The sequence below is a fragment of the Lepus europaeus genome, chromosome 18, assembly GCF_033115175.1.
Source record: "Lepus europaeus isolate LE1 chromosome 18, mLepTim1.pri, whole genome shotgun sequence".
NCBI classification, from domain to species: Eukaryota; Metazoa; Chordata; class Mammalia; order Lagomorpha; family Leporidae; genus Lepus; species Lepus europaeus.
Window position 1 is genome coordinate 75,073,085 of NC_084844.1, and position 27,355 is coordinate 75,100,439.

A 27,355-nucleotide genomic window follows, 5' to 3' on the forward strand; every position below is an offset into this window, starting at 1 on the left:
GTAATACAACCCAACCCAAATTCTTGTCTCTGGTCAAGAAATTAAAGGAAGAAAAGTATAAAATAGGGGATCATAAATGAAATATTTAAAATGGATTGCACACTCAGTAATACAGGAAAACTTAGGAGATAAAGCCTTGCAATTTATAGGATTTGAGATACTCCCATTATAGAGTGAGGGTGATGTGTGCAACAACTCCTACTTGAATATACAAACAGACGGCAGGTAGTATAGTATAATCCAGAAATGCACACAGATAACTTGGAAGTTCATATGAGTATACAGGTGACCACAGGCTCATTCCATATACTGGATGAAACACTCATCACCCAGGGCTGGAGTACGGAATTATGGCTGGAACATGTGTCAGTTCACATGCCTGTGGTCATATCACTTATTTGTACTACAATACTACAATAATGTGGAGAAAGAATCCTAGGCAGGCAATAACACTGCTATACAACAATAACTTTGTAATTGGTGAAGATATTCCAAGTAACTGTTACAATAACTGTTGAATTAACTGTTGCAACTGTTTACACTTGGAAGCATGGTTAGCCCATCTCCATCACAATTCATGATGTGAATTGCCTAACATTTGATGAGGTGTGGTTGTATCTAAGAATTCTTCTAGACACATGACATTTTCAGAGAATTCTCCCTGTAATCTTGCTAAGTTTTGCAGAAGTTTGCCTTACAGTAAAGGTTTTTCCAATTGCATTACAGTCAAAGGATTTTCCCTTTGGTGAGTTCTCAGTCAACTACTGAGAGATGACTTATGGTAATCTCATTTCTGAGTCACTTCTTGAGAACTGAAGACTGATTTATAGGAGATGATGTTTTTAAGCATTCCTTACATTTTTTTTCTTTATGGATTCTCTGATGTCTACTCATATCTAATTTCTGGCTGAAGGTTTTCTCACATTTACTGCATTTGAAGGATCCTCTTTTTTGAGTTCTGTGTCAATGTAACCATGAATCCCAGGAAAATACTTTTTCTACATTCATTACACTTGTAAGAAACCCCCTGTGTGAATTCTTTGATTATAACAATTGATTTCTGATGAATGGCTTTTTTTCACACTAATAACTTTCATTAGCTTTCTCCCTTACATGAGTCCCAATTGTATGGGGCATGGTTTCTAACAAAAGGCTTTGTCACAAAGATTACATTTATTTTGGGAAAAAGCTCTTCCACATTCAGTATATTCTTAAACTCTTTCCTTTATTTGAATTCCATGATGTGTTGTGAGGCATTACTTCTGACAAAAGGATCTCTTACATTTATTACATTCAAAAGTTTCTACCTTGTGAATTCTCTGATAAGGCGTGATTTTATCAAAGAGCTTTCCAACATTCATTACATTCATAAGGTTTTTCCCCATGTAATGTCTGATGTATTAAGAGGTATGACTTCCAGGTAAAGGCTTTTTCACATGCGCTATATTCAAAAGGGTTTTCCCCTATATGAATTTGTTGATGTGCAATTAGGGCTGAATTATAGTTAAAAAGTTTCTGAGTCATTTCATTCATAAGTTTTCTCCCCCGTGTGAATTCCCTGGTGCATTGAATTCTCTTATTGCCAAAGTCTTTTCCACATTCTTTACATTCATTAGGCTTCTCCCCTGCATGAATTCTCTGGTGTTCAATGAGGTCTGATTTTTGGCCAAAAGCCTTTCCATTAGTCATTAGCTTAATGAGGTTTCTCACCTGTGTGAATGCTCTGGTGTGTAGGAGTTGTGCTTTTTTATAAAAGGCTTTTCCAGTCATTACACTCATGACATTTCTCTCCTGTGCTAATTCTCTGACACATTGAGTTGTGACATATTTCCAAAGGCTATTCCTCAGTCATTACATTCATAAGGTTTCTCCCCTGTGTGAGTTTTATGATGTATTACTAGGCTTGCCTTCAGGAAAAAGTATTCTCCAGTCATTACATTAATAGGGTTAACCTCTTGTGTGACTTCTGATGTCTTCCAAGGTTCGGCTGATTGCCAATGGCTTTTCTACAGTCACCACATTTATAGGGTTTTTCACCTGTGTGAGTTCTTTGATGTGTTATGAGGTTTGACTTCTGGCCAAAGGTTTTTCCACAGTCACTACATTCATAAGGTTTCTCACCTGTGTGAGTTCTCTGACGCATTCTGAGGCTTGACTTCTGGCCAAAGGCTTTGCCACAGTCATTACATTCATAAGGCTTCTCCCCTGTGTGAATTCTCTGATGCATTATTAGGCTTGTCTTCTGGCCAAAGGCTTTCCCACAGTTATTACATTCATAAGGCTTCTCCCCTGTGTGAATTCTCTGATGTCTAATGAGGTCTGGCTGATTTCCAAAGGCTTTTCCACAGTTATTACATTCATAAGGCTTCTCCCCTGTGTGAATTCTCTGATGAATCATTAGGTTTGATTTGTGGCCAAAGGCTTTTCCACAGTCATTACATTCATAAGGTTTCTCTCCTGTGTGAATTCTCTGATGCATTATGAGACTTGATTTCTGGCCAAAAGCTTTTCTACAGACATTACATTCATAAGGTTTCTCTCCCGTGTGAATTCTCTGATGCATTATGAGACTTGACTTCTGGCCAAAGACTTTTCCACAGTCATTACATCCATAAGGTTTCTCCCCTGTATGAATTCTCTGATGCATTATGAGGTTTGACTTCTGGCCAAAGGCTTTTCCACAGTCAAAACATTTATAAGGTTTATCCCCTGTGTGAATTCTCTGATGCATTGTGAGGTTTGACTTCTGACCAAAGGCTTTTCCACAGTCATTACATTCATAAAGTTTCTCCCCTGTGTGAATTCTCTGATGCATTGTGAGGTTTGACTTCTGACCAAAGGCTTTGCCATAGTCATTGCATTCATAAGGCTTCTGCCCTTTGTGAATTCTCTGCTGATTACTGAGGTCAGACTTGTTCAAAAAAGTCTTTTCCATAGTTATTATATTCATGAGGTTTCTCCTCTGTGTGAATGGTTTTGGGAAAAAGGCTTTTCTACTATCAATACACTCATGAGGTTTCATCTGTATGTGAATTTTCTGTTGTTTAATGTAATCTGACTCCTGATGAGTGGTCTCTCCACATTCAACACACATATTGGGGTTTCCCTGTGTGTGAGTACTGTGATGGATGCTATGGCAGGAATTACAACTGAATGATTTTTCACAGGGTTTACCTGCATAGGGTTTTTTCTCTAAATGTGGCCTCTGATTTATGGCAAGATGTGATTGGTAAATAACAGGCTCCACATACCTAACATATCCATAAAATTTCTCTCTTATGTGGGTTTGTTGACGTGCACTGAGGTTAGCGCTTTCATGGAAAGCATTTACTATTTGAGTTGCCTTTCCAACAGTGATAGTTGACTTATTACAGGTTTCTCCCTTACAAACCCTCTCAGATTTACAGAACATCTTCCTTGTGAAGACTTCACTTTGTCCAATATGCTCAGATGTCTGGTTCACAGTCTGAATCTTGTGACATTGACTAAGAGGCTCATAGAACTGGAGAGAGTTCCCAGGTACCTTAGTGGCATCAAATTTCTCTTCAGCTTGTAGTTGATCAGACCCACTTTGGGGATACACATTGTGACATACATTTCATTCTTTGGGTTTCATTCTTGAATAATTTCTCTTTCTGATAATTAGTTTGGGAATATGGCTTGAACTTAAATTAAATGTTTTTCTTAATTCAACTATCTTTGGAGTTGATGTCTTGTTATTTTTCTTAACATTAAGATTCAGACTTTTGTCCTGACATTCCTGGTTGGTCCTAACCAGGTCATCCCTTTTCACAGCAACTGAAATGAGAAAAAAACAAACAACCACTTCACTGAATCACATATAACTTTCTCCTTGCTAACTTATGTAAATGGAATTAAGTTACTTGGTATTCAAATGACATAAGATATTAACAAAATTAATATGAGAAACTTAGTTATGGTCATTATATGGTTTTTCTCCTTAATATATTAATATATTAAATTGCATCAATAGGTCTCCAAAAGTTCAATCATGATCGTGTTCACTACCTGAATTCTATTCAGGTATGGCAGAATGGCTTTTGCAGTAAGATGTATTAACTCATTGCTTGGGATGCCTGCATCCCAAAGCAGTGCCAGTTTGAGACCTGACTCCTCTGCCTACAATACAGCTCTCTGCTTTGCATATAGCTCTCTGCTTCTGTAACCTGGGAGGCTTCAGATGATGGTTCATGTGCTTGGGACCCTGTGGTGCACCACAGAAGACTAGATGGAATTCCAGGCTATTGGCTTCAGACTAGTCAGACCTAACTGTTGCAGTCATTTGCAGAGTGAGTTAAAAGATCTCTCTCCTCTCATTGTCATTCTGCTTTTCACACAGATGAACAACTACACAAGATTTCAATGAATGGACAAATATTTAGCAAAAATTTTCACCCATTGCCTAGCAACAATTTTTTTCCTTGTGCTTTTGCTCCAGTTTATATTTATAAAAATTGTGTATTTTGTGCTTCTCTAATATTTCAGGTAGAAATATGAGAAAGTTTTACTGGATCATTTACTTTAAGATGAAGAAGAATGAAATGTGTTTGTGTTCTAAAAAGGACCACATTTAAGGAGCAGTATTTGAATGTATGATTGCCTCATGTTCAGCCTTCCCTAGGAAATAGCATTTGTAGGACTTTTCAAATGAAAAACTCTTTTGTTTGCACTTTATGGCAGCTTCCCCATATTCCTAAGTAAATCTGACATCTTCAGCTTCTCATATTTGCAACTGGTAGAGAAAAGCCACAGTACACCATCTTGGGTATAAACTCCCTACCAGTTTAAGGAATATGTTTCTACAACAAAGGATGTGTTTACTTTATTTGAAATGTCTTTTCTGACTCATTCTGAAAACACCAGCTGTGGTTATCTCCTCTCAATTTTTTCTTCTGTTTTTTTGACAGGCAGAGTCGATAGTGAGAGAGAGACAGACAGACAGAATGGTCTTCCTTTTTGCCGTTGGTTCACCCTCCAATGGATGCTGTGGCCAGCACATCGTGCTGATCCGAAGCCAGGAGCCAGGTGCTTGTCCTGGTCTCCAATGTGGATGCAGGGCCCAAGCACTTGGGCCATCCTCCACTGCCTTCCAGGGCCATAGCAGAGAGCTGGCCTGGAAGAGGGGCAACTGGGATAGAATCTGGTGCTCCGACCGGGACTAGAACACGGTGTGCTGGCACCGCAAGGTGGAGGATTAGCCTGTTAAGCCACGGTGCCAGCCACCTCTCAATTCTTTCTATAAACATTCCTCTGTAATAATTTGAGTTTCTGGAGGCTTTTGATTAGTTGTCTCCTATTTCCACAGAGAAATTCATTTCCTATGCTGTTTTGACAGTTTCTTACTTTTCAATGACAATGAAAAATAAGAATTCATAATTCAAACTCTTCTCCCAAACAAATCTGAGCCATTCAACATGAACCTATGAGGTTAGTTGACCTTGGGATTGAGAAACTCATGAATTTCTTGGTGAGTCTAGTATCACTTATTTTCATGTTCCTATACAAGTTCATGCTTAGCTTTATGATTTTTGATGTCACAGCACAGAGGCTTACTCCTGACCATCTTTTAGCATTTACTCATTTATTTACTTACTTCAAAGCCAAAGAGACAAAGATTGAGGCACAAAGAGAATAAAAGAGAGGGTTGCCAGCCACAGGCTCACTCCTCAAATGTTTCCAACAACCTATCATTTTCTTATTTATTTGAGAGGCCTAGGGAAAGAACAAAAGGAAAAAGAGGCAAAGAAAGAGAGCACATAATTATTGGTTCAGTTATAAGATGCTTAAAATAGCAAGGTCTGTGCCTGGCCAAAACCATGAGCACTGAGTAAGAACAAAATTTGTATAACTGTGCAATTAACAACCACTGAATGAATTAATAAATGCATGAAGGAAAAGGTATGAAAGTGTGGAGAATGACAAGTTAGAATTTGTAGAATGAATCTAACCTGGAAAAAAGCCTTAGTAATATCAGAAAAGCATTGGAATTTTTTTTAATTCAAAGAACATCTTCACCAAGAAAAAAAGAGACAGGCATTGGTATCCCTAGATATTCTAGAATACCGGATATACAAATCCAGCTGTCATCAGGAGAAAGATTTGAGAAAAATTCATGGAAGGAGCATCAGTCAACACCTACTGCACTGCTCCTACTTTGGCCTCCCTGCCCATTATGTGCAGACTGACCTGGAAGGCTCTGAGGTAGGCATTCTTCCCCCATCCATGGCTCTGCTCCTTGCTCCAACTTCAAGATCAAGTCAGGTTTGGTCATACAATGCCCTATTAATGGAAACAATGTCAGATTTTGTGAACTCACAATCTTGGGTTATTTAAAAGGCTGCAGCTTGGTCCAGGTGCTCTGCAATGAAGGTACCAATTTGAATACTTTCTTGATGCTAGAAATTCAGATTATTCATGTTCTCAAATTCTACACCTTCCAAATATGATACTTTATAAAGTGTTTACTTATTTGTCAAAGAGCAAAAAAATATTACCATTGGGAATGTGATGGGTGTCACTCACCCGAGGAGAACAGGATGCTGTAGGTCTCCAGCATCACATCTCTGTACAAGATTTTTTGAGCATTGTCCATGTTCTGCCATTCTTTCCAGGTGAAATACACAGCCAGGTCTTCAAATCTTATCATCACCTGCAATAGAACACCTCTGGTCAACATATGTACTCTGTCACAAAACAAACACTGAAAGTTGTGTATCTTGTACACAGGTATGAAGGAAGAAGGAAGGATGCGGTTTCATTTTAGACTTGAACATTTGGACAACCACATTAGAAGCATTAAACAGCGAGTCAAACTATTGTCTGAAAATTGTGAAAAATGCCCAAGCTAGAGGGAAAGAAGAGTTTCAGATCAAAAGGGCTATATCTGTCAAGGGGATTACATAACAGGCTGAAAGGGAGATAATACTGACTTTTGAGTGAGCAATGTTAAAGTGAGGAATTTAGAAGTATGTTGGGAAAAAGACAAGGTCCTATCAGTGAAGCTTTAATGAGAATAAACACAGAAGAATTTCCAGGAAAACATCATCCACAGTCACTTCAAATATGGCAGAGGAGAAATATTTTAAAGAGAGGGCAGGTATTTAGTTTAGTGTTTATGACACCAGCTGAGAAACCCTACTTCTACTTCAGAGTGCCCAGGTTGGATTTCCAGTGCCCGTTCTAGTTTACAGCTCTCAGCTAATGAAGACCTGGGGAAGCAATAGTGATGCCATCAATGAGGCAGGCCTAGACTCTATTCTAGCTCCTGGTTTCCATCCTGCCCACCTCTGCTTGGTATGGTTATTTAGGGAGTGAATAAATGCATGGGAGCTCTCTCTCTCTCTCTTTCTGTAGGCAGCCCATAAACAAGTCATAGACAAGTCAAGGTCAGTCTTGGCTTGTGGAATTCCTGGGAGGAGAAAAAGTCACCTGTTCCCATGCTCCAGGAGAATGATCAAACAAGAACACTCCACCAAAATTATCTATGTTATGACTGTGTTGCAGAAAGCCTGATATGTTGCTTGCTTTTGTTGTTCACTTCTGTGGCCTTGAGCTGCAGCTGGTTATGTATAAAATATTGCTGAGACGCTGGAATAAATGAGCCTTGATCAGACTTTTGTCTTGGCTCCATTCTCTGTGCCCTTGTTCCTCTTTTCATTCCCACTCCCTCCTTCAGGTTCCGTTCGACAGGTGCGGCTGGCCCACATCAAACTTCTTCCCCTATCAAGCTCATAAATATTTTTAAATAAGAGAGAACATTCATTTAAGACAGACAATGGAAAATAGCTTTTGGCTTTGTCTATGACTATTCTACTGATGAAAATTTGAAGAACTAAAATAACATTACATCAAATTAAAGGAAAACAATGGAATTATTTACCCAAAAACAGTACTTGGGGAAGTCTGTACTACAATCTGCATTTCTGACTAATTGAGAGAAATGCATAAAGATTTGTTTTAGAAACTTCAGTAGGCACCAGCAATGTGATGTAGCAGGTTAAGCCTCCATCTGCAATTCTGTCATCCCTTGTGAGCTTACAATTTGAGTCCTGCCTCTCCATTCCAACCCAGCTCCATTGCTGATATACCTGAAAGAGTACTGAAAGACAGCCTGAGTATTTGGGCCCCATCCCCTAATATGGGTGACCAAGATGGAGTCCCAGGCTCTTGGTTTAGCCTGACCCAGTCCCAGCCACTGTGGGCATTTGGGAAATGGAGCAGAAAGATGGAAGATATCTCTTTTTCTCTCCACCCAGTCTCTCCCAATCTCTGGAACTTTTCCTTTCAAATAAATAAATAAATAAATCTTAAAACTACAAAATAGAAAGAGGGAGCCAAGATGGCAGATAGTGAGGACGTGTGCCGTAGTTTGGGAAAATAAAGTTTCATAAAAGTGGAATTACTGTAGCCTCAGGAAAAGACTCAAAAAAAAAAAACTGCATAGGAAACGCTTCCGGATCTAGTGGATGGGACACAGAGGACCTATAGGGAGCCCACCGCGTGCAAACCCAACCGCAGGAGATGAGCCGCAGAATCTCGCCAATGCGGGAACGAACGGAAGGTAAGACAAAGACGTCAGAAACTGAGATATTGAGGGGGAAAAGCAGAGGCCTCTCTCTTCACTCACTGAGCAAAACAAAGAGCAAGCACCATTTTACATATGTAAAGCGCCACCAATGAGTCCACAAACTCAGTAACTTTGGAACTTTGGTGAAAATTGAGAACACATTGAGGGCTGCATAAACTCTTTGTGTGGTCCCAGGGGTAGATCAAATGAATACTGACAGAGGCCAGATTTCAACTACCCTCAATTTCACTCACCTGTGCCAAACTACTTCCCAACTGAGTCAAAAAAAAAAAAAAGAGAGAGAGAGAGAGAGAGCTATCCAGCAAGGAGCAAGGGAGAGAACAATCTGGGTGAGTCGCTTTTTGCACAGCCTTAAACCTGAAGAATCAAGCGGAGCTCTCTGGCCACACCCATCACAGCCTCTAAGGATCCATCAAAGCAGACAGCCCACTTAGAGGAATAGTATAACGAGAAAAAAAACACCACAGCAAAAAAAAAATCATAAATTATCTCCAACATGCCAAACAACAAACGTAGAAACTGAGGTAACAAGAGCAAGGAAGACACTATGATGCCCCCAAATGAACAAGACACCCCAATCCAAGATTATGAAGATGAAGAGATAGAGGAAATGCAAGAAGCGGATCTCAAAAAATTGAAAAGAACATTAAGAAGTTCTCAAAAACAAATTCTTGAACTACAGAAATCCTTAATGGACAAGATAGAAAATCTCTCTCATGAAAATGAAATATTAAGGAGGAATCAAAATGAAATGAAACAACTAGTAGAACATGAAACTGAGATAGTGACAAAAAACCACAATGAAATGAAGAACTCAATAGATCAAATGACAAACACATTAGAGAGCCTTAAAAACAGAATGGGTGAAGCAGAAGAGAGAATATCAGACTTAGAAGACAGAGAACAGGAAAGGAAACAGGCAAATCAAAGAAAAGAAGAAGAAATCAGAAATCTAAAAAATACTGTCAGGAATCTACAGGATACTATTAAAAAACCCAACATTTGGGTTCTAGGAGTTCCTGAAGGCATGGAGAGGGAGAAAGGATTAAAAGGCCTTTTTAGTGAGATACTAGCACAAAATTTCCCAGGTTTTGAGAAGGACAGAGACATCCTAGTACAGGAAGCTCATAGAACCCCTAATAAACATGACCAAAAGAGATCCTCACCACGACACATCGTAATCAAACTCACCACAGTGAAACATAAAGAAAAGATCCTAAAATGTGCAAGAGAGAAACGTCAGATTACTCTCAGAGGAACTCCAATTAGACTCACAGCTGACTTCTCATCAGAAACCCTACAAGCTAGGAGAGAATGGCGAGATATACCCCAGAAAAACTGCCAGCCCAGAATATGATATCCTGCAAAGCTCTCATTTGTGAATGAAGGTGAAATAAAGACCTTTCACAGCAAACAGAAATTGAAAGAATTTGTCACCACTCGTCCAGCCCTGCAAAAGATGCTTAAATATGTGTTACATACAGAAACACAGAAACACGGTAACAAATATGAAAGAAGATAAAGGAAGGAAACCTCACAGCAAAAGATCACAGGAGTCTCAAACCAGATATTAGAAAAAATATTTGGCAAATGACAGGGCAAAGTTACTCCTTCTCAATAGTCACAGTGAATGTTAATGTCCTGAACTGTCCAGTTAAAAGACACCAATTGGCTGATTGGGTTAAGGAACAAAACCCATCTTTTTGCTGCTTACAAGAAACTCATCTTTCCAACAATGATGCATACAGACTGAAAGTGAAAGGCTGGAAAAAGATATACCATGCCAACAGAAATGAAAAAAGAGCAGGCATAGCCATCTTAATATCGGACAACATAAACTTTACCACAAAAACTGTTAGAAGAGACAAAGAGGGGCACTATTTAATGATTAAGGGATCCATTCAACAGGAAGATATAACGATTATCAATGTATATGCACCTAATTGCAGGGCACCAGCTTATTTAAAAGACTTGTTAAGGGACTTAAAGGGAGACTTAGACCCCAATACAATAGTACTGGGGGACTTCAATACTCCACTCTCAGAGATAGACAGATCAACAGAACAGAAGATCAACAAGGAGACAGTAGTTTTAAAGGACACTATAGCCCAAATGGATCTAACAGATATCTACAGAACATTTCATCCTACATCTAAAGACTTTACATTCTTCTCAGCAGTACATGTAACCTTCTCTAGGATTGACCACATACTAGGCCATAAAGCAAGTCTCAGCAAATTCAAAAGAATTAGAATCATACCATGCAGCTTCTCAGACCACAAAGGAATGAAATTGGAAATTGGCAACTCGGGAATCCCTAGAGCATGTGCAAACACATGGAGATTGAACAACATGCTCCTGAATGAACAATGGGTCATAGAAGAAATTAAAAGAGAAATCAAAAATTTTCTGGAAGTAAATGAGGATAAAAGCACAACATACCAAAACCTATGGGATACAACAAAAGCAGTGTTAAGAGGAAAGTTTATATCAATAGGTGCCTACATCAAGAAATTGGAAAGGCACCAAATAGATGAGCTTTCAAGTCATCTCAAGGATCTAGAAAATCTGCAGCAAACCAAACCCAAACCCAGTAGGAAAAGAGAAATAATTAAAATCAGAGAAGAAATCAACAGGATTGAATCCAAAAAAAATTACAAAAAATCAGCCAAACGAGGAGCTCTTTTTTTGAAAAAATAAGCAAAATCGACACCCCATTGGCTCAACTAACTAAAAGAAGAAGATGAAGACCCAAATCAATAGGATCAGAGATGAAAAGGGAAACGTAACAACAGACACCACAGAAATAAAAAGAATCATCAGAAATTACTACAAGGACTTGTATGCCAGCACACAGGGAAATCTATCAGAAATGGACAGATTCTTGGACACATACAACCTACCTAAATTGAGCCAGGAAGACATAGAAAACCTAAACAGACCCATAACTGACACAGAAATTGAAACAGTAATAAAGGCCCTCCCAACAAAGAAAAGCCCAGGACCAGATGGATTCACTGCTGAGTTGTACCAGACATTTAGAGAAGAACTAACTCCAATTCTTCTCAAACTATTCAGAACAATTGAAAAAGAGGGAATCCTCCCAAATTCTTTCTATGAAGCCAGCATCACCTTAATTCCTAAGCTGGAAAAAGATGCAGCATTGAAAGAGAATTACAGACCAATATCCCTGATGAACATAGACGCAAAAATACTCCATAAAATTCTGGCCAATAGAATGCAAAAACACATCAGAAAGATCATCCACCCAGACCAAGTGGGATTTATCTCCGGTAATCAGGGATGGTTCAACGTTCGCAAAACAATCAACGTAATACACTACATTAACAGACTGCAGAAGAAAAACCATATGATTCTCTCAATAGACGCAGAGAAAGCATTTGATAAAATACAACACCCTTTCATGATGAAAACTCTAAGCAAACTGGGTATGGAAGGAACATTCCTCAATACAATCAAAGCAATATATGAAAAGCCCACAGCCAACATCCTATTGAATGGGGAAAAGATGGAAGCATTTCTGCTGAGATCTGGTACCAGACAGGGATGCCCACTCTCACCACTGCTATTCAATATAGTTCTGGAAGTTTTGGCCAGAGCTATTAGGCAAGACAAAGAAATTAAAGGGATACAAATTGGGAAGGAAGAACTCAAACTATCCCTCTTTGCAGATGATATGATTCTTTATTTAGGGGACCCAAAGAACTCTAAGAGACTACTGGAACTCATTGAAGAGTTTGGCAAAGTAGCAGGATATAAAATCAATGCACAAAAATCAACAGCCTTTGTATACACAGGCAATGCCACGGCTGAGGAAGAACTTCTAAGATCAATCCCATTCACAATAGCTACAAGAAAAATCAAAAACCTTGGGATACACTTAACCAAGGACGTTAAAGATCTCTACGATGAAACTACAAAACCTGAAAGAAAGAAATAGAAGAGGATACCAAAACATGGAGAAATCTTCCATGCTCATGGATTGGAAGAATCAATATCATCAAAATGTCTATTTTCCCAAAAGCAATTTATACATTCAATGCAATACCAATCAAGATTCTGAAGACCTTCTTCTCAGATCTGGAAAAAATGATGCTGAAATTCATATGGAGACACAGAAGACCTGGAATAGCTAAAGCAATCTTGTACAACAAAAACAAAGCCGGAGGCATCACAGTACCAGATTTCAGGGCATACTACAGGGCAGTTGTTATCAAAACAGCATGGTACTGGTACAGAAACAGATGGATAGACCAATGGAACAGAATAGAAACACCAGAAATCAATCCAAACATCTACAGCCAACTTATATTTGATCAAAGATCCAAAACTAATCCCTGGAATAAGGACAGTCTATTCAATAAATGGTGCTGGGAAAATTGGATTTCCATGTGCAGAAGCTTGAAGCAAGACCCATACCTTTCACCTTACACAAAAATTCACTCAACGTGGATTAAAGACTTAAATCTACGACCCAAAACCATCAAATTATTAGAGAGCATTGGAGAAACCCTGCAAGATATAGGTACAGGCAAAGACTTCTTGGAAAAGACCCCAGGAGCACAAGCAGTCAAAACCAAAATTAACATTTCGGATTGCATCAAATTGAGAAGTTTCTGTACTTCAAAAGAAACAGTCAGGAAAGTGAAGAGGCAACCGACAGAATGGGAAAAAATATTTGCAAACTATACTGCAGATAAAGGGTTGATAACCAGAATCTACAAAGAAATCAAGAAACTCCACAACAACAGAACAAACAACCCACTGAAGAGATGGGCCAAGGAACTCAATAGACATTTTTCGAAAGAGGAAATCCAAATGGCCAACAGACACATGAAAAAATGTTCAAGATCACTAGCAATCAGAGAAATGCAAATCAAAACCACAATGATGTTTCAACTCACCCCATTGAGAATGGCTCACATTCAGAAATCAACCAACAATAGATGTTGGAGAGGACGTGGGGAAAAACGGATACTAACACACTGTTGGTGGGAATGCAAACTGGTTAAGCCACTATGGAAGTCAGTCTGGAGATTCCTCAGAAACCTGAACATAACCCTACCATATAACCCAGCCATCCCACTCCTTGGAATTTACCCAAAGGAAATTAATTTGACTAATAAAAAAGCCATCTGCACATTAATGTTTATTGCAGCTCAATTCACAATAGCTAAGACCTGGAACCAACCCAAATGTCCATCAACAGTAGACTGGATAAAGAAATTATGGGACATGTACTCCATAGAATACTATACAGCATTAAGAAACAATGAAACCCGGTCATTTGTAACAAGATGGAGGAATCTGGAAAACATCATGCTGAGTGAAATAAGCCAGTCCCAAAGAGACAAATATCATTTGTTTTCCCTGATCGGCGACAAGTAACTGAGCACCAAAGGGGAAACCTGTTGAAGTGAAATGGACACTATAAGAAACAATGAACTGATCAGCTCTTGTCCTGGCTCTAGATGTACAATGTAATACTTTATCCTTTTTAGTGTTTGTTGTTGTTGTTGTTGTTCTAGTACTAGTGGTTGAACTTAGTAATTAATACACAATTATTCTTAGGTGTTTAAATTTTAACTATAAAGTGATCCCTGTTAAATTTAAGAGTGGAAAAAGAGAGGAAGGAGATGTACAATTTGGGACATGGTTAATCAGACTTGCCACAAATGATGGAGTTAGAAATGTGCCAGGGGATTCCAATACAATCCCATCAAGGTGGCATGTACCAATGACACCTCACTAGTCCAAGTGATCAATTTCAGTTCACAATCGATGGCTGATAGGTCTAAGAATCAAAGGGATCACACGAGGAAGACAAGTGTCTGCTAATACTAACTGATAGAATCAAAAAGGGAGAGAAAGATCCAACATGGGAAACGGGATACACAGCAGACTCATAGAATGGCAGACGTCCTAAACAACACTCTGGCCTCAGAATCAGCCCTTAAGGCATTCGGATCTGGCTAAAGAGCCCATGAGAGTATTGTAGGCATGGAAAGCCAAGATACCATGGAAAAGAAAAAAAAAGAAGAAGACCTAAATGAAAGATCTCTGTGAGTGAGATCCCAGTGGAAAGAACGGGGCCATCAGAGAAGGAGGTACCCTTCTCCGAAGGGAGGAGAGAACTTCCACTTTGACTATGACCCTATCGGAATAAGATCAAAGTCAGCGAACTCTAAAGGCTTCCATAGCCCTGGCAACTCATGACTAGAGCCTAGGGAGATTACTGATGCCATGAACAGGAGTGTCAAATTGTTAAGTCAGCAACAGAAGTCACTGTGTACTTACTTCCCATGTGGGATCTGTCCTTAATGTGTTGTCTAATGTGCAGTGATGCTATAACTAGTACTGAAACAGTAATTTTTACACTTTGTGTTTCTGTGTGGGTACAAACTGATGAGATCTTTACTAATTATATACTGAATCAATCTTCTTAATATAAAGATAATTGGAAATGAAAAAAAATACCCTGGTGTTAAATTGGAAATGGCATAGAAAATTAATTAATTTTTAAAAAATATCATGTAGGATCTCTGTCTTTAATGTGCTGAACACCCTTATTTAATGCTATAACTAGTACTCCAACAGTATTTTTTTTTTCACTTTGTGTTGCTATATGGGGCAAACTGTTGAAATCTTTAACTAATATATACTAAACTGATCTTCTGTATATAAAGAGAATTGAAAATGAATCATGATGTGATTGGAAGGGGAGAGGGAGCGGGAAAGGGGAGGGTTGTGGGTGGGAGGGAAGTTTTGGGAGGGGGAAGTCATTGTAACCCATAAGATGTACTTTGGAAATTTATTTTCATTAAATAAAAGTTTTAAAAAAAAAGAAAACTGAAAAGACTACAGAACTCTTAAAAAAAAAAAAAAACTACAAAATAACCTGCACTAGATTCCTTTTCCCACATTTTGGATCCTATACCTGAATCAAGTTCAGCTCTTCAAAACTATTAATGATTGCATTACTCTAAATATTCAGAAATGAACTTAACTGATTGGTGTTTTAATACCAGGCAATTTTTACCTTTGTAGAATGCTAAGCATTTATTTTCAGGGTAGCACTAAAACATTGACCACTACATCATGTATGTGACAATAAAAACAGTTTTTGACATCATGATCCAAAAAATTTGGATATTTTGCATTGAGGTTTAACTCAAACATGTAATATACATTTTGCCATGGCAACAGAAAGAACAGAGACCAAATTGTCCTATCTTAGATGAATGCAATGTTTCATAATCATGCCACATTTGCCATTCATCTTATTTGTGGTTATTCTCTGAGAACAAAATTATGTTTATTTTCCTTTTTAATTAATAAATAATTATAGATGTCCTAAAATGAAAACTGACTAAAAGCTGAGGAATAATTAAGAAATCCACTTAGAGGTGATGTATTTTCTTTGCTCTTGGTAATATGTGAAGGTGCCCAGAGTCACACCTGGAAGAGAAAGCACTGTCTATAAATTTTGTAAAATTATGAGATAATAGTAAAAAAAATAAAACTATAAGGGTGATTATCCAAATAAAGGTGGTTATCAAAGAGATAAACATCATGTTTTATTTATTTGATGAATGCATTTTTACATAGATACAACTTTAAGAGTACAGAGGTTCTTTCCCTCATGTCCCCCACCCTGCTCCCTTCCCACCTCTCATTCCCTCTCCCATCACCTTCATTATGGATCATTTTTAGTATGACTTTATATATAGAGGACCATCTCTATGTTAATCATAAAGTTCAACAATTTGCCCCCATGCCCACACACAATATATAGAATACAGTTTGGGGAGAGTATCTGCAATTGATTCTCATATTGCAATTCATTAGGGACAGATGTCCTACCTGGGGAGCAAGTGCACATTGATTACTATTGTTCCTTCAACAATTAACACCCTTTTTTATGACGTCCGTGATCACCCAAGGCTCCTGTTGTGCGCTGCCATGGATATGGAGGCCTTTTGTGACCATAGACCCTGACACAGCCATAAGCAAAGAGGATGTTCCCCTCTCCTTTCAGAGAAGAGTGTCTCCTTTGATGACTCTTCCTTTCCTCTGAGGTCTTGCAGAGATCCTCCATGTAGTTTTTTTTTTCTTTTTCTGCAGAGTCTTGTCTTTCTATGCCTGAGATGCTCTTGCAGGCCTTTCAGCCTTTCACTAAAGTTTACACTAAAGAAATTATTTTGAATTTACTCTTTTTCTATGATTTCAAAAGTACCATACAGGACTCCATATATGTGTGTACCTAGAAAACTTCTTGTATTTTTAGACCTGAAAGTCTATAGAAAGTATGTAACTTACATTTCATATTTTTGGCCAAAATTGCATTGGAACAACCATACATAATATATATTTAATGTAGTATACTTTTCCAGTAATGATTTCAAATAACATCATTCCCTGTATCCATCCCTTCACAAGACCTTGGATTTCACCATTTCACTTCCTTCACCTATGAGACATCAGGACATGTGAGAGAAACACACATTGTAAAGCATTTGCCTTCTCAGGTTTTCCTTATTTGACACAGTTATCTTCTGGAAAACCCTGGGGCCTGCTTGTGGAAGAGGTAAGATCTAGCCAAGATTCACTACAAAGTACCATTTGAGTGACTGCTCCCCTCCTGATTCAATTCCGACTTCCTGCAAAATCACATACTGAAAAACACCTCCAAAGAAGCAATACCTCAAGTAGGTGAAGGCCTTTGAGCCATATCAGAAATTTGAAATGAGTTATTTTTTAAACAAAATTACTTATTTGAAACACACACACACACACACACACACAGAGAGAGAGAGAGAGAGAGAGAGAGAGAGATCTTCCTTATCCCAAAAACTTCCAACCTAAATTCACCTGGAGTCAGAACAAATGAGCATGCCTTGCCCTTCAGTTGGTGGCAGAGAGGAGAGGGATCCTAATGTTTCCATTTCATTGTGTCACGACAGGGGATAAGAAAGCAGACCAGGTTTCAAACAGCACCAAGCCTCTTTGCTCTTACTTTCTGTGGTATTTCTTTACTTCCTGTATGACTTTGGGAGTTTACGAGAATAGATTCTTATTTAGATTTTAAGTAATCCTCATCAATACTAAAAAATGTGGTGCCACTGCTACACACTGTCATTTCCAAATTCTATGAATCACTCAATTTTAATGCTTATATGCTTAATTCTTAATTATATTTGTAATTGCCATATACTAACGACAAATTAGCTTAAAAGAATTGAACTCAATCAAATGTAAGTCTCATAACTAATCCCATTATATTATTTCTATATTTTGGAGGCTTTGCAGGTGTTGATTACATATGCCACTAAAATGCAATTTCATGTTCACTAAACTGGTAAAATGCAGTGCATGTTTTGAAAAACACACATAGTGATAAATTTGGAAAAGCTGTAAAGTACTATAAGTGGTTGTCAAAGAGCTGAAAAATCCACAATGACTCACTATGTCATTAATTTAGCATCTAGTGCTGAGAAAATCAGAAATATTTGTCAAAATTTTGCTACAATGCATTACATTTATGATTTTCAGAATCTGTCTTTTCTATGTATAATATAGTCCCGTGCTAGCTTTCAGTAACCAAAATTTAAAACGTGAAGATTTTTAAATATTTTATAAAGATTTATTTTTTATTTGAGAAGCAGCTATGGACATAAAGAATGAGAGATGGAAAGAAGGGTCCTCTATCCACTGGTTCACTCCCCAAATGGCCACAATGGCTGGAGCTGGGATGATCCAAAGCCAGGAGATAGGAACATCCTCTAGGTCTGCCACATGGTTGCAGGGGCCCTAGAATTTGGGCCATCTTTCACAGCTTTCTTGGCCATTACCAGCAGCAGAACTGGAAGTGCAGCAGTTGGCACTTGAATTGGCACCCATATGGGATTCCAGTGCTGCAGTTGAAGACCTAACATACTATGCTACAGCATTAAACCAGTGAATGGTTTTGGGAAGACATTCTTCATGTAGCATAGTCTGTAATAATGAAAGGTAAGATTTAGGTTTTATTTTCCACACATTAGTATTTATCTTTTACCAATTATAAATATTGAATATCATATATATATACATATTTTTGTAGTTGCAGATTTTGTTGTCATTTTTTCCAATACTCTTTTTAATGGTTTGCTAATTTGTCACCTTATGGTTATTGTATTGATGTTACCTATAGGTAGCAACCATTAGGCATTTCCTCTGTAGTATGTATTTATATGTGCAAGTATCTTTATTTCTGTGTGTGTGCATGCATGCACAACTTTCAATGGAGTTAGTAATGAAAGTAATACTGTAAGAATCCTAACACTCATTTCAAAATCTCTATCCTTCCCAGAGATGGCTGTCTGTGAGTCAGATCATGTAGCCTCTTCAAGTGTTATGGATTGAAATGTGCCTCCCTAAAACTCATACCTTTAAGTGCTAACTGCCAATGTGACTCTGCGTGGAGAAATTGCTTTTGAGTGGATCGAATAATATCATATATGTGAGGTCCATTGGGAGAAAAGCCTCTAGAAAAAATCAAGCTTGTTATGACTTTGACCTCGTGTCTCCAATCTCCACAACTCTGAGAAGTTAATTTCTCTGATTTAATACCAACTGAATCTTGCTTCCAGCAGACATCCTAGGGAGCTGCACAGAACATTTTCAATTAGCCAGTAAATTGATTCAGTCACAGATGCTACTGGAATTCTCCCAGGTGGAAGAGGGCACGGAGACGCTGCCTGCAAATCATTAAGTCGATTCCTTGTCTTGCTGAAATCAGTGGGCTCGGGTGTGTGGAGCACAAACCTGCACGGTTTCCTTGATCTTCTGCACAATCTGGTTCTGCAGGGATGCTTCACAGAGAACATAGTCGGGAGCAATGCAGGTCTGGCCACAATTCATGTACTTCCCCCAAGTTATGCGCCTGAGGGACAAAAACACAAAGCCGCCCGAATATTCATTTGTTAGGCACGTTTGTGGTGTTTAAATGGTGTGCAACTGAAATGCATTCCTGTTTTTACTCGATTCTCTTTATTAAAAAAAAAAAACTAGTCTCGACATCAGTCAGTTGGAACTTAGGTTAATTTACATTTTCCGGCTGAGGTAGACGATTCTAAGGAGCAGGAAAGTTCTGAAGCCAGCTCAGGCGAAATGGTATGTGCAGTGATGCCTCTGCCAGCTATAGGCAAAGAGCAGACACAGCGTTCCGACAGCCCCTTCCTTCTGCTCCCGCTCCAGCCAAGGGCGTCTACTGCATCACAGGACCTAGCTGCACACTCTGCCTCTCCGGATTTTGGCAAGATGTTCAGGGCCAAAGCAGCATGAGCACCAGCCTCTCAGACCATTCCCCTCCAAGAGGATCCTTCTCCACTACGGCAAGCCCTCCCTACATAGGGAACGCAGCCCAGAATCTCAACATCCACTCACTCACTCAGCGTCTCTCGTGCGAGCCATTATACTTTACCTAAGACACCGTGACCTAACTCCCTCCCGCCTCCTTTGCTCCCTGTCCGTTACAGGGAGAGAAAACCCCACCATTCAGAGCACAGTGATAGGTCTACGTCCTGGTACCTCCTGAAGGCTGAACTTGACTTAGCAGAGGGAATCTGAAACCTTGTATGTCCTAGTTCTCAGGCGCAAGATGCTATTCACAGCTACCAAATCAGTAATACTGGTGTTTTTCAAGAGATCAACTTCCAGCTGCAAATTGAAAGATTGCCTTAGGCACACACAATCCTTGGATTATCTACTTCCTGGATCATCCACAGGAGAGCATTCAAGTTTCTTGCCAGACTTACCTGTAATCTGGAGAACAGAAATTCCTAAGGACAACCACGTGATGCCAGCACCTACGGTTCCTGACTTCTCCCAATGGCACCAAGAGACAGTCTGTGAGAGCCCTAGCTGTCTTGACAACCCCTTCATGATGTTGTCTTTGTGCCATCAGGCACAGGGTTCAAGCACAGAGGATGAGGCGGCACTACTGCTAGGAGCTGGGAGAAGCGGAGAGGCAGCCTCACCTGCAGACCGTGTCCAGGTCACAGTCTGTATCGATGTAACACGGACTTTTCCCGCCCAGTTCAAGAGTCACCGGGGTCAGATGCTTGGCAGCGGCTTCCATGACAATCTTTCCGACGGCAGCGTTTCCCGTATACAGGATGTGGTCAAAGCGCTCCTTCAGGAGCTCCGTGGTTTCCTTCACGCCACCGTTCACGACAGCGTACAGGTCCTGGAAGAAAGAGAAACGGAAACTCCTGCATTGCCAAGGTCACTGTAACGCCAGCACCAGCAGTTCCTTCAACGTAAACGTCCAACATTCAGGAAAACCCGGAGAGCGTCAAGAACAGTGAGGGAGGGGACGGATGACGTAAGAGAGGGCTGACCAAGGACAAGTGCAGGATGGAGCCGTGGGCATGCGGGAACCGACAGCCTCGTTGGGATGGCCCCAGAGAGACCCTAGTTTCCTACCTGAGTTAGGCAATCGAGACACGGGTGAGGGCAGATGGTTGGACTTAAGCAGGGAAATGCAGGAGACGTGTGTGTATGTGTGTGTATGTGTGTATGTGTGTGTATGTGTATGTATGTGTGTGTATGTATGTGTGTATGTGTGTGTGTATGTGTAAGCCGAGGATTTTGGTGAGAAAGTGGCTGCTGCCAATGGCCACACGACAGGTGTGTGTCTTACACTGAATGTTTAAACGGAATGTTCTCTTCTCTGCACACCCAGCAGGGCTCAGCCCCCGACACGATGCTGAACGAGTGGTACACAGCACGGCTGGGAGCGCTTGCTTTCAAAGTCCATCTGGGCTGAAGCTGGGCTCTGCCACTTGCTGATTTATGTGACATCAGGCAAGCTAGGGGACTCCTCTGGCCTCAGCTTCCTCCTCTGCTCCTGGAAGAATCCGCCCGGCCCCTGGGAACTGAGCCCCTGTGAGCACTGGGCTTTGCTTAGCAGCTGTTCTGTGAGAGAACACCTGGACAGGGCAGAGAACAGAGGACAAGGAAGGGAGACCAGGGAGATGTCCAGAGGATTCTGAGGGGAGCATGAAGTAAGGCTGGCTTGTGGGCCACATAGTGCCATGAGGTCTGCTCTTTGAAAGACTAATTAGTTCTCACTACGCTGTTTAACAACCCAACCCATGTTTCTGGTTTTAACTTTTCTAAGGCTTTGTCTACAGAGCAGGTGTGAGTGACGCCTCCTTCCCAGTAAGCTAACAGCAACAGGTACTGTCCTACCCCCAACTGGACTGCTGAAACATGTACACCTGCTTAAGGGCAGAGCAGGCCCCTACTCCTCCAGCTTCAGATTCCAAGTTCCTACACAATCCCTGACCTCTCCCTTGCTTTCAAGTCACCCTTCCTGGGGGAGGGGAGGGGATAGCCACACCTATTGGAACACAACTGCTCTCAGGGCTGCCCTAACACTGATAAGAGCCAGCCTTGGCCTGAGGCCATTGCAAATTAACTGGTGAGATACCGGTAGGAATTTTAAAGTTGTCTTTTGATGAAAACAAAGCGAGACTTCTCCCTGCGGCCAGTGCACATGGAGCCGCAGCTCCCAACCCCAATTTCATGGTGGTGTCACAGATTTCCTCCCTACCAGGGAGCTTTCAATCCTCTCAAATGCCAACACCTGAACCCCAGGGGCGGGGCTACACCCTCTCGCTCTCCAAGGCCACTTTTCTTTCTGGCTCTTCCTGCCACATACATCCTATTTTTTTTTTTTAAAGCAGAAGTACTCTTTCGTAATCACACAGATTGCCAAGTTGTTAGGATAAAAGAGATGGTCAGAGACAAGGGGCACCTAGCACACTACCAGTCTCTCATGAATTAACTCACTAAATGAATACATCTACAGCAATGTGGTAGTGCAAACAAGGATTAATCCAACACGTCGCACGGTGGAAGATCTGTAAATAACAAGCGTGCCCGTGAAGCCAGGGGCCTAAACACATGCAGCCGTCAGAGCTGGGCCATTCCACAGTGTATTTGGGAACTTAATTTCTTATAGGAAGCCAACTGTTGGGCACTCGGGGAAACTGCAGATGCCTGGCCAGCAACAACATGGATCAGCCAGAGGATCTAATGTGCATCTTCCACGATGAACCGCTGTGTTCAAGATGGGGCAAGATATTCTTACCTGGCCTAGATACTGAGGGAGCAGCTTGGCCAAGATCTTAGCCGTGTGTTCACTTAGTTCAGAAGGCTTGAGGATCACGGCGTTCCCTAGACAAAGCACAAAGCAGAAGAGACTGGTAGTTGGGTCACTTTAATAACAGCTGTCAGAATGGTGATTGCGTAGGGAACCCAATTACTTCCGCCTTCCTCACAGTGAGCATCATCTTTCTCTTCCGTGTCACCCCTCCTCACACGTGCACATCTCACTGGCAACAGGCTCCAGATTTCTATCACTTCTCTCCCTCAGCCCTCGGGTTTTCCTCTCTACCCTGGAATCACTGGGCAAATAGGTTATGCTAACATGAGCTGTTGATCTGGATCCTGCGAAGTGAGAAATTCTCTTGGCATTGGCTCTACACCCAAGCCAGTGTTACTCACAGAGCCTTTATCTGAATGCAGAAACTGGTCGGGCAGAATCAGGTGTTTGTCCAAGACCAGAGTCAGCAGCTGGAACCACAGCAGAACACAGATCCTGACTCCAACCCCTTACAGGTACATCCCCCAGGCACTTGGAAACTTAGTTATGCGGAGGTGGGCGCTGTGTTGTAACAGGGTAAGCCAGTGCTTGGGATGCCTACAGCCCATTTCAGAGTGCTGGTTCTAGCCCTAGCACCTCTGCTTCTGAGCCAGGTTCCTGCTAATGCATCCTGGGAGGCAACAGTGTTGGCTCAAGGGCCAGGCCCCTGCCACCCACACGGGAGTCCTGCAAGGAGCTCCAGGCTCCTGGCTTCAACCTGGCCCAGCCCTGGCTGTGGTGGGCATTTGGGGAGGGAACCAGCAGATGGGAGATTCTCTCTCTCTCCCCTGCTCTGCCTTTCAAGTAGATGAAAATAAATGAACATTAAAAAGTAATCACACATATCCCAGCAGCCCACTTAAACATATAATGAGAGAGAATAAACCCTTCTAAAGAGGCGTTCGGACACAAAGTGGCACCAGACCTGCAGCGATGGCTCCAATCAGCGGCTGAACGGTGAGAACGAACGGGTAGTTCCAAGCTCCGATGATCAGGACGACTCCCAGAGGCTCCGCCTGAATGTAGGCCTCGTCCATCATGGTGAACAGGTTCTTCTTCACCGGCTTAGCGCTGATCCACTCGGGAAGATTACTCAGCATAAAGTCAGTTTCCCCAAGGACGGTAATGACTTCCTGACTGTATGCATTCAATTCACTCTGTTGTCAAGGAATCACAGTTAACCCTTCGCAGTGATACGCTTGGCCCAGAATGTCAAAAACCCCAGGTGGCGATGGCTGGTTTGCAGTCCAGACTCCTTCAAACCTTCGTAAGCACCTGCTAATCCCTTCCTGCTACAGCCAATGCCTCTAAACCCTTCTCCAGCCTTCTCAAACTCCAACTGAAACACTGCCTCTTTCAGGAAGACCTCCCTGATTAAGGGTGGCCTGCCTCGATCACACTTCTAATACCTTAGCAAATAGGCTTGTGATCTGTATCTTAATATTCTACCCTCAGCAAGCTGATGTTTAACTCTGTTTACATTTTACCTGTGCATGTTCTGATTCTTAAGTTTAAAACCCTCAGGGGCAGGACACTGATGTCTCCTGTAATCCTGCATAACACATGCTCACACACTGGATGCTTGCAAACAAATGGTTCCACGGGAGAGGAGCTACACGCACGGCCCCAGAGCGCCCGCAAACGCACGCCAGGGGCTCCTGCTTTATTGACATCGCTGGCGACGTCACTCCCACGGGGACCGCGTAACCCCAAAGCAAAGCAAACAGAATAAAGCCCCGAGCTGCGGCAGAGCGAAGCCCCCGAGCGGCGCCCCGCGACCCCCGCCCACCTTGCACAGGTCGGCGGCGATGGCCGCCAGGATGTCCGCCTCGCGCTCCTGCACCATCCTCCGCAGGGCCTCGAGCTGCTGCAGCCGGAACCGCAGGGGCCGCGAACGGCCGGATCGGAACGCCCGGCGAAGCCGCTGCACCTCACGCTCCATGGCTTCGACCTGAGGAGAAAGACGAGAAGTCGGCGGCAGCCGCGGCGAGGGGGCGTGGCGGGCCCCGCCCCGCTCCTCCTCCGCTTCTTCCCTCGCGGGGCGCCCACCGCGGACCCCGCGCCGCCACTCACTGCCCCGTCAGTCCCCGCGTCCGGACCGGACTTCAGCCAAGGCCAAGTGCAACTGGCCGACCGCGGCGCGGCAGGGCTGGGCTTGACCCCGAGGCGCGCGCCCATTGGCCCGGGCGGCCCACGTGACCGCCGGATCGGGCCGCGGCCACGCCCCCTCCCCGGGGCGCGGCCCTCTGCGGAGCGTGCAGTCCCGCGCTTACTTGCCCGGCTGCTGGGGGGCGCTGTCCCGGCGCTCGAGGCTGCGCGTGGCTTGTGGGGGGGATGTCGGGGTGTGCGCGGCTGGAGCGCCGAGGTGGCGGGGTGCGGAGCGGGGCCGCTGGGAAGCGAAGCCTCCGGGTGGCTCCAGGAAGCGGGGAGAGGCGTCTTGGAGCAGCGGCGGGGCCGAGGCGCGGCGGTGGGCAGCTGGCTGAGAAGCTGGAGTCAGGCAGGAAGCGCCCAGACCCCGACGGGTCGCGGCCCGCGCCCCCCGAAGCGCTCTGTAGAGGCGTGCTCCCCTTCCTCTTCCATGTTGTGGCTCTTCAGATGTGGCCGGATGCGCGGCGGGCAGCGCTGGGCGTCGGGGTCCCGGCACCCACCTCCCCACCCTCGCCCTGTCCCCCGGGCTCCGGCTCCTCCCTCCGCGGATCGGCCGCCCCCACCCAGGCAGCGCCTCAGTTCCTGCGAGGTGGCTCCCCTACCCCCTCTCCCCCGGGGCAGGGGGCCGAGACAGCGGTATGAGTGGGGTCAGAGCTCGTGGAAAACTGTGCACGGGTCGCAAGAATTCTTTGCATGAAAACAAGCTTATCTCTCTATCCCATTTCTCAGGAGCTTGTTGAAGTATCCGAATGCATGCATTATCCTCTTCCATCCTTGCATGAAAGAATTCTTTCGGCCGCAGGTCACCTGCGAGCCCCCACTCCCCGTGTTATAGCAGAACCCCCAAGAAGGAAACCCACCCGCTTCCTCGTTGCTAACCCAGTGGGGGAGTTCCCGGTTCTTTCTCCTCTGCACTCAGCGGCTGACCCTGACCCATGCCACCTTCTCCCCGCACCCTTGTGGTCTTTTAGCTCAGCAAGTCCTCTGGGTATTCCTTTGCTAGCTCTTTCGCGGTCGCTCAGTGTCGGAGAGGGCTCTAATCCCAGTCTTTCAACTCCCGAGGTACAATCAGCTGTGTCCTCTTCGTGTCCCTTTGAATGTTTGTAGAAAGGCTCAGTTACCCTCCTTCGTAAGCAAACAACACACGATGCGCCCTATCTTGAGAAGCGGCACTGTCCTTTGTCTGTTGTACTCCGGCGGGGGTCCTTGGACTCACCCTCGAGTCTTTGGCCCTGATCTCCAAAACAGGCCTCCGTTGAACCCAACCACTCTTATCTCAAATCACAGCCATTTCCTCCTGAACTGTCCACACCAGTGGTATCTGAGTGACCTCCCTTCTTGCGCTCCTGGCTTTGTGAAGGTGATTTATCTGGAAACCTCATCAGCGGGATTCCCATAAAGTTCAGCTGGCAAGGGGCACCCCCAGGAAATCAGCAGGCGGTTTCTGGCTCTTTCTATAGAGGAAGAGGAGGCAGGATTATGTCTTCCCAGGTCAAGGCAAAGGGCATAGGTGCTCGTCCGGCCTCTTGGTGTCCAGCCGAGGGTGTTGTAGCCGCTTCTGAACTCTCATACCGCCCCTTCTTCCTTTGACGTTTGATAATCTTAAGAGTCGTACGGCAAGGAATAACTGAGAGCGGTTTCTCTTTGATGACTGGACTCTCATGCACTTTGTGGAAGCCTGTTCTCCACCTGGCTGACAAGCCATCTCTTAAAACATACCCTGACCGTCGTTGCCCCCTGCTCAAAACTCGCCAGTGTCCTGCTAGCACATCTAGGATAAAACCCAAACCCCACGCTGAGTTCCCCAAATCCTACGACCAGGGCTGGGCCAGGTCAAAGCCAGGAGCCCACATGGATAGCAGGGGCCCAAACACTTGGGCCATCTTCTTCTGCTTTTCCCAGGCCATTAGCCGGGAGCTGGGTTGGAAGTGAAGCAGCAGGGACATGAACCTGTGCCCGTATGGGATGACGGTGTAGCAGGCTGATTTACTCGTTATGCCCACAATGCCCACCCCACCCCACCCTCCCTGCAGTGGTTTTTGGGCATTTGATGAGTGAACCAGTAGTTGGGAACTCTCTCTTTTCTCTCCCGCTCTCAAATTAATAAAAAATTAATTAAAATATCAGTCTCTACTACTCTGTCCCTTACCCTGTTGTACTTTTCCTAATAGTATAAATGGAGTATGAATTTGCTTATTTGTCTTAGATGTTCACTGTACTGTTAGAACCCCTAGTGGGCACTCGGTCTTTATTGAATGAATGGTACACTTCTACCTACTCTTGCCTGGTCTTGGCCCTGCCAACTTTGTGGCCCTTTCCAATAGCCTGTGTTTGGAGGTTTCTTTAAGGAGGTTCTTGGTGAAGTAAGGACATTGGCAAGGCTT

The 27,355-nt window shown here is 42.9% G+C and overlaps 2 protein-coding genes across 2 annotated transcripts; both read right to left on the reverse strand.

The window, feature by feature from the left end:
• Nucleotides 1-1,338: 1,338 nt before the first annotated feature.
• On the reverse strand, nt 1,339-3,094 carry LOC133747041 (zinc finger protein OZF-like). The gene is made up of 3 exons (XM_062175174.1): nt 2,000-3,094; nt 1,846-1,919; nt 1,339-1,681 (listed from the first exon to the last, which is right to left on the reverse strand). Exons 1-3 carry the CDS (start codon nt 3,092-3,094, stop codon nt 1,339-1,341), a joined length of 1,512 nt encoding a protein of 503 aa, XP_062031158.1.
• Nucleotides 3,095-3,598: 504 nt separating this feature from the next.
• LOC133747042 (aldehyde dehydrogenase family 3 member A2-like) lies at nt 3,599-24,951 on the reverse strand. Its single transcript, XM_062175175.1, has 9 exons — nt 24,897-24,951; nt 24,613-24,774; nt 23,749-23,980; nt 22,770-22,855; nt 20,650-20,858; nt 19,436-19,553; nt 6,544-6,670; nt 6,208-6,300; nt 3,599-3,798 (listed from the first exon to the last, which is right to left on the reverse strand). The coding sequence occupies exons 2-9, from the start codon at nt 24,763-24,765 to the stop codon at nt 3,599-3,601; spliced, it is 1,218 nt and encodes a 405-aa protein (XP_062031159.1). The 5' UTR covers nt 24,766-24,774; nt 24,897-24,951.
• Nucleotides 24,952-27,355: the final 2,404 nt, after the last annotated feature.